Here is a 19031-nt window from a genome sequence, read left to right as displayed (position 1 = left end):
TGCCATGGTGCGTCATGTACTTTGTGACATGGGAAGGTCAGCCTTTGGTTTTCGGTGGTATAAATAATGCTGTGATAAACAAAAATAAATCCTTCTACTGAAAGTTACTCGAGCCTCTGATTATTGCTCAGAGCTCATCCTAGTGGAATTGCTGGATCAGACTTGAAGTTCGTTCTAAGAGTATGCATATTCATAAACTGTCCTCTGGGAAAGGTGCATGCCTGCCGACAGCAAAAAGGAACCCTGCTTTCCTTCCTGACCCAACGGAAGGTGATGCCCTTTCTTCATCAAATCGCTGCCAGTCATAGAATTTAAAGAAAAATGATCCCATTGTTTCGACAGGCACTTGCATGATCACTAAGTGGTCAGGCACTTTTCAGAGATTCCTCTGATATTAGAGGAATCTCTGGCTCTAGCTTGTTGCTCACCTTTACACTCAGAAAATACTAAAGCGAGAGAAATGTTCTCCACCCGCTAGTTCAGCCCCTGAAGTTTCTACAAGAACAGACTCGGGGCTAAGAGGAGCGAAGTGACTTCGCTTCCATCGGAGCTCGCACTGGGCGGAATGATCCGCCTACGTGGCCCCGCCGTCTTGCAGAGATCGCAGGCTGGCCCGTCTGCTCTGCTGCGTCGGCATCATTTATGCCTCAGTTAGGCATCAGTTAACATCTGCAGTTCCTCTCGACTTCCGGTGCCCCTTCCTCTCCGCCCCGTTGAATCTGGGAGGAATCCTGGAGGAGAGAGGAAGGTCATGGAGACAACCCATTGAAGGGAAGTTGCAGCAGCATCAGAAAGGGGCACGGGGGTGAGGGGAGACGCTTGTTCCAGCCGCAGGAATGCGTCTGGAAGGAGGCAGCTCAGGCCATCGCAGGCAGCTGACCGATCGATTTTGGTGCCGGGGCAGGTCCTTGCCTCTCTCCTGATTGATTTTCTATCAGCTCCTGAAATCAGTCAAAACCCTTGCTCAGTGGGGGGTCACGTGCATGAACCACGTGGCTCCCAGGTGCTGTCCAGCCAGATGTGGCCTGTGGGTGTCTCGCGCTCTGAAGTGTCCCCATTAATCTGAGCTACTTCTTCCCCCAGGTCGGCTCCCCAGACTTGCGGCAGCCCCACTCGTGTGGTTCTGTGCTGTGCTAGGGCAGAGTAAAGCAGAACTTGATGACGAATGGGGTGATTTCTAAAGTGGGCTCCTCATCAAGCCCCCATCAAGCCAAGACCTTCTTAAATCCTGATCCTTGCTGCCAGCCCAGGCTGAACCACAAATACTCTGAGCGGCCTCTCTCCGCCCTTGAGCCTCTCAGAAGCGTTTCCTGTCTGCTCAACCATGACCTTGACGCTGGTGTGGTCAGGCTCCTCTGGTGGGGTGGGAGCATGGGGGTGCCGCACGGCCGCCTCCTCGGCCCTTCTTGAAACAAGACCAGGCTCAGAGTGAATTTTCCAACAGATCCCTGGGAGAAGTTGCTACAATTTTCTCTCTCTCTGAACTCAAGTTCAACTCTTTTTTTCTCTAGTCACACTTTGGCTCCCTGAGCTTGATGCTGTCGCTCGTGGTTCTTTTAGATGAGGTTAAACTCTCAATCCCAAGCCTAAGTAGGCGAAACTCAAACAAGGGCATAACTGGCTTTGTTAGCCATGTCTCATGCTTCACTGTTCCTCATGCATTGTATGTATATTATATGTATATTGTGTGTATATTGTGTGTGTACACATATCCCTTCCGAATTCATAGGCAAATATATAGTTGTTTTAATTTGCATATTGTCATTGAAACCAAACACATTTTATACATTTATCATTTTTGTTTTTTTAAAATAAATTTCCAGTTGATATTCTTTTATCCATTATTTCTCTATTTTATTTTATTTCCTCTATACTAAACATATTCTTTCCATAATGAACTCTTCCTGTTTTTATGTGTTGAGAATATTTCCCTAATTTGTCTTTTGCCTTTTTGTGTTGAATATGGCTTTATTTTGCTTTCCGTTCATAAAACTGACATAGTTAAGAAAAGCAGAGGAAGCGTGAATAACCAGAATTAAAAATGAGAAATTCAAATAAAACATTAAAAGAGTCAGAGAAAAGCACTTTGCAAAACTTTGTATAAAAACATGTGAACATATGAATGAAATGAATATGGCTTTTGTGTGTAGGACGTAGACATTTTTAATGTTAGTGAAGCAATTTTCAGCAGGTGCGCCGCAAGAATTTTTAAAACCTGCAGTACCTGCCTGCTCAGTCAGGGGTGCTGACCTCCTTTCCCCGAGACTGTCAAGGGAAAAAATGACAACAGCCAGCACAACCACAGTTGGCTGGTGTGAATGAGTCAAAAATTATACCTATTTTTTATGGTCAGATCGGCAAAAAGTAGAGTATGTTTTTTTGGTGTGCCACAGAACTTTAGTAATTAGTTTATGTGTGCCACAACATGAAAAAGTTGAATATTGCTTAGTGTATTCGCATCTACTCATGCGTCTGTTTCTATGTTATCATTTCATTTGTGTTTTCAGGAAATTGCCCCCTCCACACACTTATCTGCGCTTTGATTTAACCTTTTATGATTTATTATATGAATTATTTGAAAATTATTTGACTGTTGGGAGCACATTAGAACTATCACTTTAAAGAGTGCATTTGATCTGACTTGCCGATTGTCCCGTGTCGGTTACCTTTGATGTCGGAGACGAATCAGAGGTCTGTTAACTTTGTTTCATGACGCCAGGTGACGCACTCCCACGCCACCTGTGGGGTAATCTGTCTTTTCTCCGTGGTATGAAGTGGGATTCTATCATGTGCATATTTATATTATTTGTTCCAGCACCACTTACAAAATAATCTCTCTTTTCTCTGTGGTATGAAGTGGCAATTCTATCATACATATTTATATTATAAATACTCTGTTTCTGAACTTTTATTCTCTTTGTTTCTATTTTCTGCATTCTCCACATGCTCCACATGCAGACAATAAAATAGCTTTAGAGCTATTTCTTATACCGTAACCTCTTTTATGTGTTGTAAATATTTTCCTAGCTTGCCATTTTCTTCCTAATTTTGAACATGTATTTTAAATTTTTTAGGTAATAGTGGTTGACATAATTAAGGAGAGAATGCACAAACAACTAAAGTAGTGGCTTTTCTGCCCCTAATGCTGCATTGTTTTAATTACTGTAGCTTTGTGTACAGTGATATCTGCTAGGACCAGATTGCTGTCCCTTACAAAGATTCCTGGTTGTTCCAGGAGGTGCTGGGGACATGCTCCCCTCGCCCCGAGCTCTCCAGCCACCACAAACCATCTGCCGTTCCTGGACAACCCCCCCCAACTCCTGTCGCCCCGAGCCTCTGTGCTCATCTCCCCTCCGCCTGAACCTCCTGCAAACTCACCGGCCTTGCTTCCGACAGGCTAGGCCCCCTTACTCGGCTCTCACATCAAACACCACCTCGGCGTGGAGCTGTCCCTGCCAACCAGGCCACGCCCTGCCTCAGGGGCTCACTGCTCACCTCCACCCTCAGCTTGTCGCGTCGCCAGGAAGGCTTTGAGGTGGTGTCGTCACCGCCTGCTGTGTGGCCGTAGCTCCTGAGTACAGGAACTGGTGGCTCTTAATTTCTGGGTTCCAAATCTAGCACGTAGTGGACACCTCACTAACGCTGGGTGGAATAAACAACACAGGCTTGACCGACATGCTGACCTGTCGCAGGACCCGGGATCACACCATTGTTACACACACACACCCTCTAACATGGGCGTGGCGGGCCGTTTAGCCCCCAGACCCACTTCTGGCCTGCAGGAGACCCTCCGCACATCCGTGTGATGGGAAGAAGGGAGGGAGAAAGAAAGGCAGGAGAGAGGGGGAGGGGGTCGCGTGGTCTGCGAAAACTCACGAGTGATGGTGAACGGACGAAGACTTGGCTGTTGTGTCCTCAGTTGAATCAGCTCCCGGGACTCGGAGTCAGAGGGACCGACTACAAAGGCTGTACCATGTTTTTCTGGGTCAGCACAGCTTCTGCTGTTTCCACAGTCCCTTGTCATAACTCTCCAGCCGTCGCTGGGGAGGTTATTAGCCCTGGTGTGATTGCTGGGCTTTAGTCATGGTTATTTTCTTGATACCTCACTGACTTCTCACTCTCCTATCATTTTTATCTCTGTGAGACCAAGGTAGAGGCAGCAAAGATCCATGGCCGACAGTTGCGAAGGAGTAAGTGGAAAAAGGCCTGTTTGTCACAGAGCGCTGATTGGTGTTATACGAAACAAATCCATTTATTTTGCTCAGGGGATGGGGCTCAGGCTGGGAAAGCCCCATGCTGAGGTGGTTACAGCCCAGTGGAGTCCAAGGCCGTTGGTGGGAAAAGGGGGGTCAGGCATCTGGTCAGCACAGCCATGGGCACGGGGTCCGAGACCAAGGAGGATGCCGATCCACCGCATCCGGGAAGGAATTGACTTCTTACATGCTGTTACTTTCATGCCTCTTCCCACTCGCTCATTATTTCCAGCAGTACCTGCAGGGCACCCGCCTTCTGCCAGACGCGGGGCCAGGCAAGGGGGCGACAGAAGTGACCAGACGTGCATGGTGTGTGAGTCCGGGAAACTCCTTGTATCACACGGGGGGGGGGGGGGGGGGGGGGGGGGGGGGGGGGGGGGGGGGGGGGGGGCTGCCAACTAAGAGAGAAGTTATAACCCAGGGCGATGAGTGTTAGGGCGGCATACACAGAGAGCCCCATGGGACCCAAGCAGAGGCCGCTAATCTGATCTTGAGATCAAAGAGAGCATTCAGGGAGTAACTAGAACCATAGATACAATAAGCACAGCCCACAAAGGGGCCTGCACACCTTCCCTGCTGAGGACAGCGTCCCCTGCTGGTGAACAAGACCTTGCAGCCAGGGGCCCCGGACTGTGGCCCAGCTCTGCAGTCTGCCAGCAGTCTGAGCTCAGAGGAGACGTGGAAGCTCTCAAAACCAAAGCCTCCCCGCTAGAAAACGGGAATAGTGCTAGCGCCAACCATAGAAAGTACCTGGAGAGACTGAATGAGCGAGTTTCCGTAAAGGGCTTGGCAGGGTGGCTGGTGGACGGTGGTGGCGAGCAAAACGCTGCTCGTGTCATGCTAACATCTCGCGAGAGTTCTGGCGGCCAGCAGACCGGGTCTGCACTCTGGTCTCCGACACTGCCTGGGCATGGGACTTCAGCCTCGTCGCCCATACAGTGGGGACAATAAATTCTCCTCCCCCTTGATCCCACATAAAATCATAACAGAAGAACCTGCAGGGAACAAACACGATAATCAGCACGGAGGAAGCAGTTACCGTCTCGCGCCCGGCACCGAGTTAATGAGACACGGAGTCGGGCGCTTCACAGAGGGACGAGCGCAGAGCAGGGCTCCGCGCTGGCTGCCGCGCACTGACCGCCCCCACGCGGGCGCCGGGGCGGGAGGCCGGGCACGGGACTCTGTTCCCATCTGAGGATGCCTGCACCACGTGGCTTCAGCTGCTTTCAGAGCATCTTCTGTCCTCTCTATCATGGGGCCACACCACAGTAGTCATTCCACTAAGAGATGGAATAAAATTCAAGGACGATTGAGTCCGTTTATACTCCCGGGGTTATTACCATCTTTCATTCTGTCTAGCGCCAATAGCGTCCTATCTGCTCTCACCCCTTCAAGTTTCTATTCCATGCGACAGCCAGAGCCATCATTTGGTTTGGAAAATTGTTAAGCATACAAAAGAGTATGAGATGAAAAATAAAAATATTCCTCCCACTCCCCCCACCTTGTCTTGCTCCTCAGAGGTAGTGCTGTTAAGAATTTTTTTGTATGCCTTCCCAGAACGGTTCAGTGCAGATACTGGCATCTACATCTACACAGGAACAAGGTATCCATGCTAAAAAATGGCTGACCTTTGAAAGCCGTGTTCATCAGGAAGGCTTCACCTTCCTGATGAATGCCTGTCAGGAAATTTCCATCATTTCAGAATGAAGTTCAAAGCCTCTCACCCCGTGCACGAGGCCACCCTCTTCTAGGGTCGCACACACCGCCTGCACACAGGCTTCGCCCACACTGGCTTTCTCTAAGCTCTTCCCATGGGCCGTGCTTCCTCCTGCCTCTGAGCCTTTGCACATACTGTTCCCTCTGCCGGGATGATCACCTGCCCTCCACATTGGAAACACCAGTTTCTCCGTCAAATCTTAGCTGAGAGTTCCCCTCTTCTGGGAAGGTATCTCTGACCCCCCAGAACAAGTCAGGGCCCCTATCATTCATTTGCAGATCACCCTCCGTTATATCTCCATAGCACTGGCCCCTTTGTCATCACACACAGTGTGTCATTAGGCAGGTTGCTAATAATCAAGGGGAGGAAGGCTGTGGAAGACTGGAGGAGGCTCTGGGTGCCCTGCGGGAGAGACTGGGTAGTATTGTCTTGTAGGGAAGCGAGGGGACTGGCGGGCTCTAAAGCCAGGCTGTGGCTCTCCGCCCCGCGCATCTGCTCGGAGGCTGGTGTGAGCATTGCAGCTGGTAGCAGAGCAGGGACCTCAGAAGACTATGGCCATCATCAGGCAAGAGGTCATAAGGGGTGCTCCCTTCAGCAGCAAGGGTACTAACATGGGGCGATGCCGGGATTAGTATGCCTCTGGGTAAGGATGACACCTGCATTCATGGAGCTTTCCCTATTTTTGTGTTTAATGGACACAGAGTTTCCGTCCGGAATGACGAAAAGGTTCCGGAAGTGCCCGGTGGTGACGGGTGCACAGCGGAGAGAATGCACTCGGTGCCCCTGGACCGTACACGTCACAAGGGTTAAAACGGCCAATTTCATGTATGTTTCTTTTCTCACAATAGAAGCTCATCAACATATGCAAAAAGAGATTGTAGGGTCCTGAAGAACAGGAATGGAGAAGAAAGGACAGACAGTAGAGACATTTTGAAGGCACAATCCGCGGAACTTGCTAATTAGTTAGAAGAAAGAAATGAGGAAGAAAGAGGAGACAGACATAATTCACAGGTCTCTGATACGTGACTGTTACACTCTGAGATGTGGCCTGATTCAGGCAATACATTAAAGGGACACCCTCCTTATTAGGCATTTTCTGGGCTAACAATAAAGCTGGCGCTTGCTTTCTATTTGTTTGGTCCTTTAAAGATGAGATGGGGGTGACTTAGGCCCGAACACCTAACACATAAGACTGCTCTTAATTTCACTCATGTATGTGGTCGATGGTCAACAGATACTTGAATTATTGGTCACTTAAGTACCGGGCTTGCAATTATAACATACAGCACTTCAAGGCACTTGAAATACAAATGCCTTTTATGTCATTTACCTGGGGACAAGTTTCCCTGCTCTAACAAATACTCAAAGTAAAGAGCAGAGTCACTAGTAATTTTTTTCTCATTTTTTTCTTTAATGGAGACATACAGATTCCAGCAACATCCCTGGGCAGGTGCATGAAAAGAAAGGGGGATATTCCCACAAGGCCTCGAGCATCCTCGGAGCGCTCAGAAGAGTTAGCTGAACGAGACAGGAAAAGCATTAAGAGGCAGAGCATTGTAACACAGTCATTAATTAAGTTATATTCTAAAATTCATTAAAAACAATTAGTGCTTTGTCAACTGCTGCAAACTGGAGCTCAGTTTTTTTTTCTTTAACCAGTGATTCTCAAGAGGGAAGTTGGTGTGGTTTTAAAATAAATCAATGCTGTCCCGACTGACGTGACTGGGCTGGGCATCACCCCACAGAGCAAAAGGTCGCTGGTTCACTTCCCGGTGAGGGCACAGGCCTGGGCTGCAGGTTTGGTCCCCCGCCGGGGCGCGCGTGAGAACAACCAATCGATATTTCTCTCCCACATCGATGTTTCTCTCCCTCTCTGTCTCCATCCCTTCCCCTCTCTCTAAAAAATAAGTAAATAAATAAAAGAAAGTAGTGCTTTCTTTCCAAGCTTTTAGTCAAGATACTTAATGTATCTGAAATGTCAAATAAAGTGAAAGAAGGGTTTTAGTTTTTACATTTATCAAAGGGAACACAGGACACACAATTCGCTGATGCGTTTGAGTCGTTAACACATTGATTTCCTGTTGGGCAGATCATATCTCACGAGAGCAGATGTGACATTACGTGAAAAACAAGGAAGGAGGAGGGACAGAAGCTGACATCTCCTGGGTCTCTGCTAGTTTTTAAGCACTGTGCTTGGCCCTTTAACTGATGTCACAGTTGACCTCTAGAAAGTCTCAAGGGGTTTGTATTTTTAACCCACTTTACAGTTTCAGCTGGGGCCCTCTGACTTCGTTCATTTGGGCGGCTACAATAAGGCACACAGACTACACAAATCAGACAAGTGTTTCTCACAGGTCTGGAGGCTGGAAGTCTGCGGCCAGGGTGCCAGCCGGGTTCCGTGAGGGCCTTCCTCCAGGCTGCAGCCTTCTCCGTGTCCTTGCAGGGGTGCAAATCCTCCCAGGGTCCCTGTCACAAGGGCACTAATCCCAGTCCTGAGGGCCCCACCCTGATGACCTAAGCACCTCACAAAGACCCCAGCCCCAAACACCATCACCCTGGGCATTAGGATTTCAACACGAGTTTTGGAGGGACACATGCCTTCAGCCTATATTACTCAGTGTATTTGTCATCTCTTGCTTGATAACAAATGGTCTCGAGCCTGATGACTTAGAACAACATGCTTTATTATCTCACAGTGCTTGTGCGTCAGCAGTCTGTACGTGGCTTCTCTGGGCCATCTGCTGAGGCAAGGTGAGAGTCAAGGTGTCAGCCAGGCCTGGGGTGCCCATCAGAGGCTCAACTGGAGGAGGGTCTTTTTCCCATCCCTCACGGGTTCTCGGCAAGATTAATTTCCTGGGGCCGTAGGACTTACAATCCTGCACCCCCGGGAAATTAATTGATCCCTCCAAGCTGGTGATGGAGATAGAAACTAGCAGGGCAGATGCCACACTCTTACGTAATCACAGACAGCTGATCACCTTCATCCCAATGCATGGATTAGAAGCAAGTCATGGGCCCCATCACACTCAGCGGGGGAGGACCACACAAATGCCTGAACCCCAGAGGCAAAAACTACGGGGCCACAGTGAAGACTGTGTAAACTCAAGGTCACACAACCAGCGAGCAGTAGAGCCGGTTACAAATCTAAAACTTTCTGACGCTAAACCCTGTGTCTGGGTTCCAGTCTCAGCTCTACCTCTAACCACTGGGATGGCCTTGGGGAACTTGAACTCCACCAGCCTTAGCCTCCTGACTTGAAAAAGAAGAAGCCCCAGCCAACCGACCTTTCAGGGGGCTTTCAGTGTCTACCTGCTGTGACTCTATAACCCTCACATACAGAGTGACCCCTCCTCCCTACCTCACGCTCAGAGAGTGGGAGCGGTCCTCTCTCTGTGTCTTCCCCACGGGGACCCATCAGCCACTTTCGTGTGACCTCTGCTCCTTTCCACAGCGTCATCTACGCCATTGTGATCCGAACCATTTGGACCAAGAGCAAGGCCCACGAGATAGTGATCTCCAGCTGCTCAGGTAAGTCTCTCTCCTGAATCCCCCCACTCTTGGCTCGTCTCACCTCTGCAGAGGTTCTCCCCAGCGAAGGTGAGCTTGGGCTCTGGGTATGCACCATTACGTCGGGACCCAGCGGGCAGATGGGACCCCTGGCGGCTGCCCCAGGCAGCCCGGCTTCCTCCACCTGTCCTCCCTGGGGGCTGGGGGAAGGGCGGGGGACTTTGAGCCTGGCCACGCTTTGGCAGCACAGGGCTGCTGGGAAATGGCCCGGCTGTGAAGAAACTCCTGCTGGTCTGGTCCCTGCACCCTGGTTTTCCTCGAACAGCGAGAGCAGTCAGAGGGGACACATACAAGTGCATTTGTTTTATCCACTGTGAGTGGCTCTGGCCAAAAGTAAGAATATTTGTCTAAAAAAAACACGGGTGGATGAGCACGTCTGTCCTCTCTCCGATGTCAGATGCGGACAGGTACAAGGCCAGGTGGGCTGAGGTCTTCCTCTCCTTTCAGGCTGGGGTCAGGTTGGCTTCCATCCCTGTCCTGTGCCAGTTCCGGGGGGGCGGTGTGTCCCTCCCTGCTTGTCACTCTGCGCTCTCACCCTCGCTGTCTCACCTACACACAGCTCTCTGCTCCCCCAGCTCCTGGGCCAAAGGGCCAGGGTGCAACCCGCCTCATTTCCCCTGAACACGTCACCCACGAGAGTGAATAGAGCAAGTGCTGCTGGAGGGGTGAGGTGCCACAGCGCTGCCACACTCTATGTGCTACCCCACCACCCAGGGCACCTCCCACCACCCGCATCCTATTCTCAGCAGACCTTTCGTCAGTGTGGCAGGGCCCCAGTTGCTCCCCAGTGTCCCCCTGGCCCTGCCACTAGATTTTCCAACCCCTGTGCTGTTGGGTCCCCCATACTCCTGGGCCTGAAATAGTGCAAAGCCACATGGAGGCCAGTTTTCCTACCGGCACGCTGTATGCCATTCCCCCTTCCCAACGGTGGAAGGGGGGACCATCCATTTTCCTTCTTTAACACAAATTTGTGTCTCCATTCTACCTATTTTTTGTTGTTGTTGTGTATATCTTTCTGTCACCACCAGCAATGGCCCTGCTGGAGTGCAGAGCAGATGGCAGTCTGAGAAGCCCGCACACTCTCTGTGTCGCACTCACAAATGGAACTCACTTCGTTTCCTATCTGGCATCCCAGCCCAGCAGCTCCGGAGTTGGCTGGGAGACGGGCTCCCTGGCGGCGTTAGCACGCCAGCGGGACGGCTCGGCAGCAGGGACCTCAGCCATAATTAGCGTGAACAGAAGCTCACTCTGTAAACACGGGCTGCAACATTCGAGTCATCATTAGTTTGACAACCACGCTTCTCACTGGCAAACGTGTCTCACTGCCCCCTCTGAAAGGCTGGCAGAAAGAAACAATACCTAATAAATGATCAAAAGACTTTCCCACAAATACGTGTGGAGGACGAGAGGTAGGGGAGAGGAGGTTCCCAAACTTGTGCGTTGCTGTCTTTCACGAGCCGGCGTGGTCCAGGTGCCCAGGGTATCTGTCTATTCCTGTGAAATGGTAGATTTGGTGCACGGGGGCAGGAGGTGGGGGAGCCACACCCGTGGAAGGGGCAAAGTATGACATCTGGATATATCACTGTGTCTGGCCATGATGACTTGGAAGACATGGTGTGATTCTTGCTGTCCCCAAACTGCAGGCTAAGTGAAGCAGCATGAGGTGGAAGAGAGATGGAAGCGCTTTGGGTTAGGAACTGAGTTTGGGTCCTGTTGACTCCTAGCTGAATGAGCTTCAGGTATGCCCATTGCCCCACCGGAGTGGCCCAGTGGGGTGGGCGTTGTCATGCAAAGGGAAAGGTCACCAGTTTGATTCCCAGTCAGGGCACGTGCCCGGGTGGCGGGTTCAGTCCCCAGTCGGGGCACATAGGGAGAGCAGCCAGCTGATGCTTCTCTCTCCCATCCATGTGTTTCTCCCTCTCTTTCTCTCTAAAAGTAAGTAAATAAATAAGCCCATAATTTAAAAAAGGAAGCCCAGTGAACTCCCCCGAGCACCTTTCTCCATCAAGGCATGTGGGTCAAATGGCTTCTCTGCAGACAACCACATTTAGCAAAAGACATAAGAAACTTCGTGGAAAAGATGTAAAGCCGTAAGTAAATGGCTCTTACGACACGTTCCTGCATGGTGAGGCTCAACAGCATAAACACATCAGTTCCCCGCCTAATCTACAGTTCCAATCAAAACTGAAATGGGACACTTTATTGAGCTTGACAACCCAATTTTGAGAGATACATGGACATTTCGGGAGCCAGGAATAGCTAGGGCACTCCCGGTGAAGTAGGACTGGGTAGAGAGGTTGACTGTACTAAATATTAAGATTTATCATGAAGTCTGAGGGATTAACAGGATGCTGTGTTGACATGGTGCAATAGGCACCTGGACACTGAAGCAGCCCCAAAGCAGACCCACGCAGACAGGAGGACTTGGTAGATGTCAGACGATCACAGGGAACGAAATGAAATCGGATTTTCGCCTCTATTCACAGGCAAAACAATTTCCAGGTAAATTTAAGACTTAAATATGAAATATGTGACTTTTAAAACTTGTAAAAAAAAAAAGGTGATGCCTTTATGATATTAAAGTAAGGAAGAGTTTTTGTTGTTTTTTTTTAACATCAATGTGTGTTTGCCTCTCACACACCCCGCACTGGGGACTTGGCCCACAACCCAGGCATGTGCCCTGACTGGGAATTGAACTGGTGACCTTTTGATTCACAGGCCAGCACTCAATCCACTGAGCCACACCAGCCAGAGCTGGAGTAAGGAAAAGTTTCTTAAACAAGGTACAAGATAAATGAAGCCATAAAAGTGATGATGGATAAATCTGACTTTGTTAATATTTAAAAAGTCAAGCCACAAAGTGGGAGAAATTTGTGTAACATATTACCTGGGAAAACATTATTATTCAGAATTTTTTAGAATACCTGAAATCAATAAAGAAAAATTTTAAAGCTAAATAGGAAAAAATGAGCCAGACACAGGCATCTGACAGAAGGGAAAAGAACAATGGCCAAAAATGATTCTCAGCCTCACTGATAATCAGAAAAGAACTCATTTAAATCTCAGATACAATCTTCTACCCACAGGATGAATAACAATTTTAAAGTCTGGCGTTTCTGTGTTGACAAAGATAGAAAGCTGACGGTTGATTTGGCAATATTATTTCTCACACACTAAGCAGGCTTCTGACCTACTTGCGTCCAGTCGGTTTCCTGCGGGCGGGTCCATAGCCGGAACTCCTTTACTGGCACAGCCCTCAGGTCTACTGTCCTGTGCCCCCTCGCCCTGCCCCCTCCTGCTCATGTGAGGCCGTCGGGAGCAGGTGAGAGGCTGTGTCCCCAATCTGCTCTTTGTCTCAGGAATGGCTCATCTGGGCCTTTGCTGGTCACAGCCTCACCATGTTCTGGCTTCATCTGGGGACCGGCGCCAGCTTCACTGTCATTATATATATATATACAGGGCCCGGCACAAATGCCCCTTTTTAGTATAAAACCGTAAGCACGTGATCCTGTAACATAACAACATCACACTCAAGCACACCGTGTGACATTTTAGGTGAGGTGTTCCGACCGCTGTCCCTCTCGTGTGCGACACCCGGGTGGCCTCCCAACCCCGCTCAAGCCAGCCTCACTCCTGCCGGACCCTGCGCCCCTCCCCATGTGTACTTCCTACGGGTCTCGTTCCCCGGAGGGCGTGGACTGCTACGCCAGCCTTGTCCTTGGGGCGTGGGGCTCAGGAGACTCACAGCCTGCCTTCCCGGGCATCGAGTGCGACAGCCCTGCCAAAGGGGTCCCTGAGTGCCAGCTTCCAACGCCAGGTTCCCGGCCACCGGCGGCCGGCCCACTACGCCACCACCACACGTAGTAGGTGCTTTACGGCGACAGCACGTCCCAGGAGGAGCCAGTTTCCGCTTTCCTTAAGGAAACACCAGCAGCCACAACAGAGAGACCCCCCAAACTACAGCAGCCTTCACAGAAGTTTGCTTTTCACTCAGTGGATGCTCAAGTGCCATTAGGGTCAAAGGGCAGGGCACCGATGCACAGTTTTTCAGAGGCTCAAGCTGATGAAGCTTCTGCCACCCAGAGCAGAAGGCCACGAAGGTGTCCCTCAGCATCAGCGTCAAGCCGGCGGAGTGGGGACAAGAGCGAGTGGAGGACTCCCGGGTGGTCTGTTGGAGCTAAGCCTGGATCTGGGGTGTGAGGGCTCTTCCCAGGTCACCAGGAGCAGATCCCAGTCATGTGACTATACGCCCTGCCGAAGGGGAGGCTGGGAAATGTAGTCTAGCTGTGTGCCCAAGGGAAGAGGAGAGGATTCAAAGAGAGCTGACCTGTTTCTGCCACAGTGGTTTTGGGCCAATCAGGGACCTCGGTTCTGCCTGAGCAGAGGAGCTGAGGGCCAGAAAATGTTGTGAGTGAGGTGAGTGAGGTGAGTGAGGTCACACCCTCTCACAGCTAGCTGTGACCTCTGGTTTGCCAGGAGGTTAAAAAAAAAATAGTCCAAGGGAAGAAAGTGGTCAAAATTCTACAGTTAAGCAGATGAGATACAATGTGCTAAAAAGTACGCAACGTGCAGGTTATATTTGTAGATAAAGAGGCCATCAATGATCAGAAGTCAAAAAATCAAGTTCCCAAAGTTTTAGAAACCAGACGCACCTTCTGAAAACGTTTGATGTTTAAAATTATGCTGAAGTATGTGAAGTTCCTAACGTATGAAAAAAATATTTGTTCTAAAATATTACTAGGTAGACTTCCCAGCTAACAAACAAGTCGCCTGCACTCATTAGGGTCTACAGATGGTTCAAGAATAAATCCTGCCTCGTTTTGAAATCCCAGGATAACAGCCGCTCCCCCACCACAGCCCTCCCTTCCGGTGTCGGCCCAGAAAAATGGATTCCCTGTGTCTGCAGGAAGGTGGGGCAGGTGCGGAGCAGGCCCTGGCCACTCGGAGACTCATTTCCAGCCCGGGCCCCCTCGGGGCTCAGACTCGGACTAAAACAGCCTAAGGCGGTTTGCTGAATCTCACGGCCCCGCCGCCTCCAGGCTCCCCCGGCTATTAATGCACAATGACAGCTGCATTGAACTGCTCTTCACTCCTGCTCAGCGCTGGGGCCTGGGTGGAATTAATCCTTTTATCTCCCAATAAAGGAGAATTACCGGTGTTTTGTAGCCTGGCTGTCTTTGAAGAAACAACTTTGGGAGCCAGAGGCTTTGCATTTCCTAGAGCGGTCAGATTAAAGATGCTCTTCGCTGATCTCATTGGGAGGTGCAAGGGCAAGGAATTGATTTCGCTGTCACCCAATTGCCCTGCGAGAACTGAAAGTTTCCATTTTAAGCAGATTTCAGGGCACAAGTGTCATTCTGGAGAACTTCTCTGAAAAACCAAGTCTTCAGAGTCATTCAGTTCGGGAGTCAGCCAACACTCCAGCAAATGAGGATCCTTTGAAAGGATACAATTTGGTCTGCGATCTTTTTCACTTGCCTCTCGTGGGTCTAATGCCCCAGATAATTTCTGGATGTAATATAATTCCTATACACAGATAACAACAGTGTTTAATAACCAGTCTAAGTGTCGTAATACCTTCTGTTCACTTCCATAAGAGCAGTTCCTATTCCCGAAATAGCGCCAAAACCTCCTTCATCCCAACTAACAAGGGAACTGACAGGCTCGCCATGGGGCTTGAGATCTTGACGACATTATTTTATTTGAATCCTCAAAGTAACTGTGAATTTGGTGTTCCACGCCTCATTTTTAAAATCGGGAGACTGAGGCTGGAACAGTAGGCAGTCCGCCCGTAGTCACGCACGCCGTCCGTAATTAGTGTCTCTGGGAATGCACTCGGGTCGCACTCCGAAGCCTGAATCTATCCCGAGACACCACCTTAGCAACCAGGGTTTTCTAACCTTGCCACCGTCAGGGGTTTGGACTGGATAATTCTCTGTGTGAGCCTGTTGCGGGGAGGGCTGTTCTGTGCACTGAAGGACATTTAGCAGCATTCTTGGCTTCCACCTACGAGATGCCAGTAGTAACCTCCCAGCCAGGTGACAAAGGAAAATGTGTCCAGACATGGTCAACATAACATCCAAGGGCAATGTTGCCCCCAGCCGAGACCCACCGCTGTAAATGCTTCTGCAGCTTCAGCCACGGAAGGTTCGCAGCTCTGAGAAACGCACAGAATGATTTGAAGGTCTAAGGGTGGTCTTACAGGGTGTGCATTAAGACATAAAACATGAATTATAATTAGTATTTCAGCTCACGGCACATAAAAAAGCCCTGTGCCCCTATTTTTCCAGAGAGCAACAAGGGGACGGCTCTCCTCTGTCCGCACTCCGCTTTCGTCTCCCTCCCGTCCGCCAGCTCTGTGGGGCATGCGTGACCTTTCACGCTGGACCGCAAGTTCCTGGAGAACAGAAACTCTGTCTTTTAGCCCATTTTGTACGGTTCTGATCTCTCAGCAGATGTGCTGGGCTTGTTGGGTTAGTCTGGATTGAACTGGAGAGGGGACAGAATAAACGGCGCAAAGGTAAACATAGCAGTTCCCAAGGGGATTCATGCACACTTTCATCGTGAGATCTGAGCAATGTGGTGGGGACCCGTGAGCACGGTAGTTGGCCTGGGCCACCACTGAGCTTGTGCCTGTTGAGCCCTAACCAGCGGCAACCCGCTGGAGGTGGGCGGGCTGGCGCCCTCTCCTGCTGCCTCGCTGGGAGGTGCGCGGGGCAGGGCCGCGTGCATGCCAAGAAGAGGGCGCCTTCCCCAGTTTTCACAGCAGCGCCCCGTGGGCTGACAGGCAGAGGCCCGGACAGTGGGAGCTCCTCCACGACACCAGGGGCCCCGCACCCGACATCCCCACCCCTCGTGTGGCAGCTCTTGGCTCCTCAGCGCTACCACCCTGAGCTCGCCCGGTCCTCGTCACCCTTCCCTTTGCCACTTCTCGACTAGACTGGGCGGTATGGATTGATCCAACAAATATTGATCACACACAAAGTTCAGAGGCCACAGGAGTGAAAAAAAAACCCCACAAAGTTTCTGTCTCCATCCAGCTGATATTCCTACTGGATTCTTATATTTATGCTCTGGGATGTTTCTGTTTTTATTTTTTAATCTCCCTGGTTTGAGCTTTTGCCAAGAGTGGCGTTTCTGAGGTTGATGAATGAGTTAGTCTGGGGTAACCATTCTAAGAAAATGGCTTTGCCGTAGGTTGCTGGGGCAACCAGACGGGTGGTCACGTGGCTAATCCCAGCCTCAGCTGACTCAGGGCACCCAGGCAAGCATCTTGAGGGAGTCTGGATGGCCTAATACATTTGCATTCTCTGTTAAGCTGCACACTGAGCAGTTTCCAACACCCACTCCAGAGCCATCGTCCCTCTGAAAACGTCCGAGCAGGTCCTCCTGGGCACGGGTGAGCAGGGTCTGAGTGGCCCCGTGACGGCTGCGGGACTAATGCGCAATGTTCGCATCGGCAGAAACCGCTCTACACCCCGCCGCCCCCCTTTCTGTATCTGCAGATGGGAAGCCGTGCACCCGTTACAACCGAGGGCTCATCTCAAAGGCAAAAGTCAAGGCCATCAAGTACAGCATGGTCATCGTTCTTGGTGAGCAGCATCCCTCCGTGCGTGGCAGCCCTGGGCGTGCATTCCGACAGCAGACTGGTACCTGGGGCTCGTGGTGGAGAGCCCAAGGGAGAAAGGATGTGTCTGTTTGCAGAGGGGTGTGTGGGACGGATCAGTCTCTCTGTGTGTGGGGCTCCTTCGAAGGATGGCATTTGCTCCTCACCTCTCTCTTCATTAGTGTAGCTGTCCACCAAGGCCCCGGGGTGCAGAATTTGGAGGAAATCTGAGTACTCGCTGAGGTGGGTGCTCCCCGTCACCCAGCTGGCCCAGACGCTTTCTTCAGGACACGCTCTCCCCCAGGGCTAACGTTGATGAGCACAAGGAAGACCGGAGGGACCTTTCGTTTCCCCTGGATACTTCCTTTCAAGGTCACTATAAATTCCTCCAAATCTTCTCTCTCCCTCCCGTTTCCTTTCTCTCTATTGTTACGACCCATAGAGTTACCTTTTCTCAGAAAAAAAAAAGGGGGTATTTCTGGAGTACCTAGTCTGTGTCAGATTGGTGTGTGTTCTTTGTTACCCTCAGACTTCAAAACTTCCTCTTCCTGAGGCCCTCTCAGCTAATGACCTTGAGTCCTATCTCGCTAAGAAAATGCAAGTAAGCAGAACAGAATGTCCTCATTGCTCTCTTGCTCATATGTACACCGACGGGACGTGTCTCTACTATGGGCTCTATCTGTCCTTTCTGCTCTGACGGGGACACCCCGGCACTGCTTCTCTCTGCATCCAGAATGTTCTCCGGAGCCCGAATCCCATCCCTTCCTGCCGACTCGAGACTTCTGTTCCTCCAAGGACCTCCCGCCCCCAACAGCTTTCCCTTGACTGGGTCGCACGCACATAGACGAACTGTAGCAGCCCCTCAAGGACCTACCTCGTGACGGGCCCGCCTCCCCTCCCTCTTTTCTGTCCCTAGTTCTCTGCTTCTCACCTCCCGTTCCCTGGGGCCTGTTTCTGCCAGCTTCCTTTCCTGCCACTCCAGTACAGCCACCCTCGTCGTCATGGCCACAGCCTCCAACATGTCAACGTCAATCATCCATCTGCATCTCATCTGACTTCTAAGCACCATTCGATTGGCTCCTCCTTCACTTCCTTTGCCTAGAAATTATATCTTTTATTTCTATGTCAGAGCTCTCCTTGTACTTCCAATAGGCTTCTCATACTCGGCACGGCAAGCCAGACGTCTGGGCAGGCTCTGCCCCTGCAGAAGGGTCCTTCCCCGGGTTGTCCCTGCCGGGGATGGACCAACTTTCCTCTTGCCTTCGAGGTTCTCCTGGCTGCCATAATCACCAGATAGACACGAGCAGATCAGCAAGACAAAGTAACCAAACGTAATGCATACATCTGTGAGGGAACCCCTCCGAGAAACACTTACCAACAATGCCTCTAATTCAAATCCTTCCAGGTAGCTGGCGGGCGGGGGGAGCCGGGCAGAAGTTTCTCTTGAGCCTGTGGCTGAAGTTGCCTTTAGCTCAAAACCGTCAGCCACCACAGGGGCACGTCTTGGGGCGGCTTGTTCTGGACTCTCATGCCTCCAATTCATCAAATGACACTATCTTTTACCCGAGCTGAAAATCTAAGGGTTACCCATCTGTCATTGTTGTGTTCCTTTCATGCCCCACATGTCTAGTCCGCACACAAGGGCTGGAGGTTGCCCCTACAAGACAGGTCTCGAGTCCGGCCCTCCTCACCATCTCAACAACAACGTCCTTGACCATGGACGGCGCCCACCAGCTTCCGCCGCGGGTCTCCTCGTGTCCCCTCTCTGCCCAACAGCCGACGTGATTGTCCCACGTGCAGACCAGACGCTGCCGCTGTCTCGCAGACCCACCGGTGGCTTCCCACGTGCTGGACTAAAGCACAGCCTTTATCCCGTGTCTCCCAAGGC

General features: G+C 50.8%; 1 protein-coding gene across 1 annotated transcript in view; it reads left to right on the top strand.

Moving 5' to 3' along the window:
• Positions 1 to 19031, top strand: part of NPSR1 (neuropeptide S receptor 1) — a 77789-nt gene that overhangs the window by 56209 nt on the left and 2549 nt on the right. The window contains exons 5-6 of the mRNA XM_036010454.1: positions 9422 to 9498; positions 17043 to 17129. Coding sequence (XP_035866347.1) covers positions 9422 to 9498; positions 17043 to 17129 — 164 coding nt within the window. The remainder of the gene's footprint in view (positions 1 to 9421; positions 9499 to 17042; positions 17130 to 19031) is intronic.

This window comes from Phyllostomus discolor, chromosome 10 (assembly GCF_004126475.2).
Source record: "Phyllostomus discolor isolate MPI-MPIP mPhyDis1 chromosome 10, mPhyDis1.pri.v3, whole genome shotgun sequence".
Taxonomy (NCBI): domain Eukaryota; kingdom Metazoa; phylum Chordata; class Mammalia; order Chiroptera; family Phyllostomidae; genus Phyllostomus; species Phyllostomus discolor.
This window is presented reverse-complemented; position numbering and strand designations above follow the sequence as displayed.